This window comes from Tupaia chinensis, unplaced genomic scaffold, assembly GCF_000334495.1.
Source record: "Tupaia chinensis unplaced genomic scaffold, TupChi_1.0 Scaffold000159_1, whole genome shotgun sequence".
In the NCBI taxonomy this organism is placed as follows: Eukaryota; Metazoa; Chordata; class Mammalia; order Scandentia; family Tupaiidae; genus Tupaia; species Tupaia belangeri.
In genome coordinates, this window is record NW_006159630.1 from 1,419,762 (window position 1) to 1,427,106 (window position 7,345).

Sequence of the window (7,345 nt, forward strand, 5' to 3'; positions counted from 1 at the left end):
CACAGCCACCCCCACCAGCCCGTCCGACCTGCTGACCGGCACTGTGCCTCTTGCTGGGAGCCAAGCCTTCCTCCAGCCTCTGAGTTCCACCCCGCTCTTGCCTAGGCCCCCTGTGCCCCCTGCACCGCCAGACACCTCCTCCCTCCCAGCCCCCGAGGAGGCCGGGGAGAGACTGGCAGGTCCCCAGCAGCAGGGGGCGGGGCCTGAGCGAGGCCCAGAGGGCACAGGCACCGCGCAGGGGTGCCCGGAGTCCTTGTTTGCCGGTATGGACCTCGTGGCCTGTCCCCGCCTGCAAGGGGCCCAGGGGGCTGCCGAGGAGCCCCACCAGGCCCCCCAGGCTCCTCAAATACCCTTACAGGGGGCAGCAGCCCAGAGGCCTCCTACCTCAGAGCCGTCAGCTTTTCCGTTCCTAAATGCGTGACCGCCCGGGTTTGGCATATGGGGCTGTCTCGGTCCTTGGCTGGTGGTGACACTCAGGACTCCATGGCCTTTGCTGCCTGCAGTCCTGGCGCCAGCCAGGAAGCAGCACTCAGGGGTCTGCTGGCCGGCCGCCTTGCCCCACTTGTCCACCAAGGCCTCGATGTGACCAGCCCCGAGTAGGCGGCCCAGCAGTCTCTGGTGAAAACCCAGGTGGCCTCGGGGTGCCACAGACCAGCCCCAACAACACATCACTGTGGAAGGGCCTGACCTGGGAGTTGGCAGTGTCTCTGCGGGTCAGGCTGTCCCATGGGCAGTCAGGTCCCTACCCTGGGGCCGGGATTCATTTTGCCATCCACTGAGAGACGGGCCTGCAGGCCCTGGCCGTGGTGCTGTGGGGTGGCTGGGGCCAGGGCCTCCCAAGGGTCCCTTAGGGCTGAGCTGAGTTTCCCTTGTTGCCCTTGCCAGGGGCTGGGACTTTGTACTTGAATTCCTGCAACAGTGGGCAGGCAGGTGGCAGGGACTTAGACATGCCAGCCTCCGGATCTCAGCGGTGACCTCTGCCCGCCTCACAGTGGAGACGCTTTCCCACGTGGGTTGGGAAGCAGCTACTGGCTCTTACCTTGTTTCCACCGAGTCCTTAGGCAGGCCTGCGGTGGCCATGAGCCGCCACCGCCATGTCTGTCAGGTGGCGCAGGGCCCCGAGGTAGGTGTGGTGCCCGTGGCCAGGAGTCTGGTTCCGTCCACCTCATGCTGTCTGACCTGTGGCCATTCAAGTGTCAAACCCCCGGGTGGCCCGACTCGGCCTCCCTGTTCTCCTGCAGTCTGGGCCTGGCAAGCCTCCGAGAGAGGCGTCTGGTCGTCCCAGCCTGTGGAGAGCTCTGGGGCCCATGCTCCTGAATAAACACTTAAACGTCTACGCAAAGCTGGGCCGTGGTTTGCTGCTTTTTCCCTGTGCATTTCCGTTAAAAGGCCATCGAGAAGGGGCACACTTAAAGAACTCTGAAAGTAGGAGAGGTGTATTTCTTCCTCAGACGCTTGGTGGGCCTCTCCAGTGGTACTAACTTGCGATTAATAAGGCTAGTTCTTTTTTTTAAAAGAATTATTTTATTGAACTTTATTTATTTTAATTTGACCAGAGAGGGACAGAATGAGAGACAGAGGGAAAGTGAGAAAGCAAGACGCCAGATCCGGGACTTAACCCATGGGTGGCCCCTGCTGGCCCAGTAAGGTGCCTTGGTGTTTAAGGTGCTGGAACTCCCACATGCTGACTGCGTTTGAATCCTTTACCTGACGGCTTACTTTCTCACTCTTCCTCTCTCTCTCTTTCTTTGGCAAAACTCATGGGTTTTTTTTGTTTGTTTGTTTTGAGAGGTTTTTGCTATAGGGTGCATGCGCTCGCCAGAAAGAGAGAGAGAAAGCAAGACATCCCCAGGGGGGATGGCCATGCTGCAATCCCTTCTCCTCCATTCTCGGGATCTGGGCACGCACATTGTGCCCGACGTGAGTTTAAGCCACCGGGTCCGGGACTTGAACTGCAGTCGACTACATGGGGGTCCAGCGACATAGCCATTATGCCAACTGCTGGTCCTAATCATAATAATTCTTTTAAAAAATGTAAACACCAGCTCAGCCAGCATACTGCAGCCTTGCTGGAAAGGTATGTATATTAAATCCCCCAATATCTATGCAACATGAAATTTGGTTCAAGTCACTTCACTGCCGGCCGGCTTTGCCAGTTTTGGCTGTCCCCACCTGTTTTCCTCTCTGAGATAATGACATAACTCGGCTCTGCTAGTAACCGAGCTCAGACGTCCAGCAAACTGCTGGCGCCTCCTGGAACGGCACTCTGTCGCCCCGCAAGGATCACCGGGGTCCTGGCCCTCTCGATTTCCCCAGCTGTGGAGTTCCATTTCAGCACGAGGCTTGTTGCAGGTTCTTTTGTGCTACCTGGAAATAGGCAGAGGGCCGTTTTTCCTTTCCACTTCAAGGAAGTTGCCTGTCGCTCTTGACAGTTGAGCGCATCTTCCACTCAGGGTTCTTGCACAGTAACACTGGCTAGTGGGCTGCTGCCTGCGTGTTGAAAACAGTGCTTTGGGGGTGATCATAGGCCGGTACCAGGGGTGTTCTAACTGACCTTCTGCTCGTTCCGAAGAGACCTCAAGACTTCCATCGATTTTACGATTTTATATCTGGGGTCTAGAAAAGGAGTTCATCTGTTTTCCCTCATAAATTTACCAAAATCTAATCCGGCCACCTGTAACTCTTCCTCCACATCCTTCACTAACTGAAGGTGGATCTTCGAGAGTGGATTGAGAACTACTAAGGACGTGCAAAAACACCTCTCCTCCACGGCCACTGAGCATGTGACCGATGTCTTTGGAACCTGGCTTTCCTGGCTGTTCCAGTAAAACAGAAGGACACTCAGAAGAAAGCTAGTAAGGCCAGGGAGGTCTGCGGTTTGCACCCACAGCTGCCGTGCGGCCACCCCGCGGCCCCGCGGCCCCGCGGTACTTGTCCTTGGGTCCAGCACTCGAACCTTCGCGTTTCTTTAAACCTCTGCTGCTGCCCCGAAGCGGTTGTCACCATTTTTCAAGAAATGTACGTTGCGCATCTTTGTGACGAAGGAACTCCACATCATAACGGGCAGATGTGTAGTTGTTCTTCCTTCGTTGGGGTATTTGTAATAGTTGAAACCAAGTCAGAATGCTGCTGTACTAAATAAAAGGTTCAATTTGGTAGCAAGATGCCGACCCGCACGGACACTGAACTCCGTGGTTAACACGAGATGGCCCTTTGTTAGGACGATCAGATACGAGGCCGTCTTTACCAACTGGGTAGGTATGCATTAGGACCAACTCACGGGGCCAGCGGTCGGCATAATGGCTATGTCGCTGGACTCCCACGTAGTCGACCATGGTTTGAGTCCCAGACCCGGTAGCTCAAACTCATGCCAGGCACGTGTGTGTGTGTGCCCAAGATCCCGAGAAGAGAATGGCCTCTTGTTGGTATTGGGTAATTTTGCAGAGGGTTCCACCGCTGCAACAAGACCATGCAGAATACCGCGGCACTCTGGATCTGCCTGAGGATTTGGAGGCCCAAGAGCAGCTAGTGCTGCTATTAACGCCTCAAATCAGAAAGTGATTTCTCGCTTTCTGTCTCTCTCTCTCTCTGTCTTCCTGGTGAGTGCATGCGCCCTATAGCACAAACCTCTCCAAAAAAAGGGGGGCGGTGTTGGCAATACCTGATTCCAGGATTTACTGCAATGCTGCATTAATCTGGATGGTCGGTGAAAAGTTAGACCCAGACCAGGACAGAGAGCTCAGCGGGGCCACTCAAAGGTAGTCAGCAGGCTTTTCTGTCTTCTTTTTGGCTGTAGGGTGTGTACATTTGCTGGAAGGAGACAGAGGGAAAATGAGAACTCACCCCCTGGAGGGGGAGGGTAATCACACAACAAACCCTCAGCCTCCGTTCTCTCCAGATTTGGGGCATGCATACATGCACACGTACCTGGGTTTGTTTTTGTTGTTGTTGTTTTGTTTAAATTAAGAGACATTTTTGCTATAGGGTGTGAGTATGCTTGCCAGACAGATAGAGACAGCGAGAAATCATCCCCGGCAGTATGACCACGCTGCTACCCCTCCTCGTTCCTCTCTCCAGCAGACGGAGCTAGAGCATCTGGACACTCACATGCAGACAAAAAAGGAACTCGTCCCCAAATTCAGACCTTGCACAAGTTTTTTTTTGTTGTTGTAGGTTTTTGCCTGAGGATGTGTGTACTCGCCAGAGAGAGAGAAACAGTGAGAGGGAAGGTGAGAAATCACCCCCACGAGGGGATCGCCACGCTGCAGTCCCTTCTCTATTCTCCTGGGATCTTGGGCACACATGCACACATGCCTGGTGTGAGTTTCAAGCCACCAGGCCCAGGACTTGAACCACGGTCGGCGGTGTGGGAATTTGGTGATGTAACCGCTCCTCCACCTGCTGACCCCAAGACCTTGCACAGATTTTAAAGTGAATCACAGACCTAGATGTGAAACCTAGGCCACGGAACTTCTAGAGGAAAGTCCCGGAGAACATTCTGTCACTGGGCTAGGCATGAGATACAGTGTACACAAGCCATGAAAGAAGAAAGCAGACTTACCAAGTGTAAGGGTTTCCCTTTGACAGTTAGTAGAATTTGAAGACAAGCCACAGGCTGGGAGAAAATACCTACAAATCACGCATCTCCTGGACTTAGTTGAAGTTCACTTTATCTTCTGAGATGAAAATACTCAAAACTAAACAATGAAAGAGGACCAGCTCGTGGCACGTTGGTTCGAGCAGCTGGATCCCACACGCGTGGCTGCATGGTTTGAGTTCCAGACCTTGTGGCTTGAAAAATACACTGGAGCGGCTGCCCCGGCATCCATGGGGACAGGCAGGTGGGGTGGCCCCGGATTAGGGGCTGTGGCAGCATGTGGGGACTCCACTGCAGTGGCTAAAGCTCCAAGGAAGCAGAGTAAAAGTCCCTAAGAACATACAGGATGGGGAGGGGGCTACCTGGGCTCTGAGGCCCTGAGGCCATGCATGTCAAATTGGTATCTTCTATAGTAAAAAGAGAACATGCACTAACTCAGGAACCACAAAGCCTTGTTGAGTGGCCCAGGTCAGTTTGCTGAGAACGAAACCAACGAGGTCAATTTTAGAGCCCCTCCCCCAGCTGCGCTATCAGAAGTACACCTGCGGCTTACACACAGGGTTGGCCACGCGAGCAGCTCCTCTGTGGTCCCTGAACGCCCAGTGGCACCTGAAATTGCACTGGGACTGCTGATGGCTGCAAACTTCCTAAATTGTTAAATAAAGTATAAACTGGTAACTTTTTTCAGTACTTAATGCCTGGAGTTAGTAATTTTTCATATTTAGCATGTGGCCTGTATGCAGTTGAACTATAAAAGTTTATTGCAAGGCAGATTATCTTGTTTCTTCACCTAGCAATCAGAGTTGAATTTGTTTGCCACATTGACAAATTAAGGACATTTTCACAAACTGAGAAATAAACTAGTATGCTAATCACAAAGGAAAAAGAAAACTGCACTGCGTATGAGCGTGTGCCCAAACGCTGAGCGGTCACGGAGGGGAAGGGGAGTGTGGTGCGGCCGGCGCCCTGGGGTGAGAGACGCTGTCTCCATTTCTCGGTCTCTCTCCAGGGAGCACATGTGCTCTATAGCAAAAAATCTTTAGACTAATTTAAAAAGAACTTAATTGCAAAGTGGGCCGAAGATCAACTTGACACTCACCAAGAAGACATGGGAACACGTGATAAGCACATGATTTTCACACCATTAGGAAAATGAACGTAAAGCCATGCAGGACAGCATTACAAGCCTATTAATAGCACTTTAAGACGCGAATTAGGCCCAGCTTCATAGCACATGATGGTTGGTGCCACTATGGGCAGGCTGAGACCACACAGGAGCCCGGGTGTGATGCCCAGACCACTAAAAGCCTAACTGCGGTGCGTGTTTGTGGTCCCAGTTCTTCCAGAGACTGAGGCAGGATTGTGACCCAGAGATGGTGTCTAAAAACCAAGACAACCCCCTGAGAAACCAAGTGCCCAGGAGAGGAGACTCCGGGTCCAGGGTGTAACATTATACAGCCTCTTCAAAAAACAGTTTGTCGCTAGCAGGTGGCATGGTTAAGGGCGCTGGACTCCCACATGGCTCATCATGGTTCCAGTCCCAGACCTGGCGGCTTGCAGTTTCTCACTTTCTCTCTCTGTCCCTCTCTGGTCAAATTAAATAAATAAAGTTAAATAAAAATAATTTTAAAAAAAACCAGAAAAAACATTTGTCAGTGCAATCCTCCGAGCTCTAAGGTTCACCTGGTTGAGATTGGCCATGATGGGATTAACAAGTGGAAAACTGGTACCAGCAGTTAGCATAACGGCTATGTCTCTGGACTCCCATGTAGTTGACCATGGTTCGCATGCTGGACTTGGTGTGTGTGCGTGCCCAGGATCCTGAGAGGAGAATGGAGGAGAAGGGATTGTGGCGTGGCCATCCACCCTGGGGGGTGATTTCTCGATTTCTGTCTCTGGCGAGTGCACGAGCCCTATAGCAAAAACCTATATATATAAAAAAAAAAAAGGGTGGAAAACTGAATCCTACCACTGCAATAAAAGGTGGGGCCCTTAGAGGCGATGAGGACTAAAGCGTGTGGGGCAAGGTTGGTCCTGGTGGGCTTTTGAGGGGGCGGAGCCAAGAGGACCCAACCCGCCAGCCAGATGCTGGCCTCCCACCCTTCGCTGTTTGGGGCGACCCTGGCCTTCCCTTTTCAAGCCTTATGCAGGCGCAGGCACATTCAGTTACTGGCAGTAGAGCCGGCTAGGATCGGCAGTGTCCTGCGGGGTCAACACGGACCCAGCTGGTGCAGCAATCCCATTCTTGGGTGTTTCCCCCAGAGAACGTTCCCAGGACAGCTGGTAAGTGAGCAAGCTTCGCCCTCACTGCCAACGGGAGGCAGCCAGGGCAGTCTGGGGGGTCTGCATCTTGACGGTGGCGATGGTTGCACCAGTCTATTGCATCCCCCAAGCGAGACCTTATATAGCGTGAGTGTGCGGTGGGGATGGCGGGGAGACAGCCAGAGAGAGGGCTGCTACCTTAAGGGGAAAGAAGGCTTGGCGCAGGCGACCTCACCAAGACCGGAGTCCGCAGTCTGCCCGCAAACGACACGGGGTGGCAGGCAGAGGCACCCTGAGGGGAGACTGCACGGGGCGGACGTAGGGTCATGAAAATGTGAAGAAGGCGACAATGAAACGAAGCTGAGTGGGCGGCGCTGCCGGGGCAGGGGGCGGGCACCTCCTGGGCAACTCCAGCCAGGCCCAAGACGACAGACGGAGCCCGGGGCCGCGGCACTGCAGCGCGGGAGGGCGAGGAAGGGAGCCAGA

General features: G+C 53.5%; 1 protein-coding gene and 1 pseudogene across 1 annotated transcript in view; one reads left to right on the forward strand and one right to left on the reverse strand.

Moving 5' to 3' along the window:
* TEPSIN (TEPSIN adaptor related protein complex 4 accessory protein) overlaps window positions 1-1,334 on the forward strand; it is a 9,986-nt gene extending 8,652 nt beyond the window's left edge. The window contains exon 14 of the mRNA XM_006145662.3: window positions 1-1,334. Within this exon, the coding sequence (XP_006145724.1) occupies window positions 1-421 (421 nt within the window). The 3' untranslated portion in view covers window positions 422-1,334.
* Window positions 1,335-1,977: 643 nt separating this feature from the next.
* Window positions 1,978-7,345, reverse strand: part of LOC114007344 (integrator complex subunit 13-like) — a 6,812-nt pseudogene continuing 1,444 nt past the window's right edge.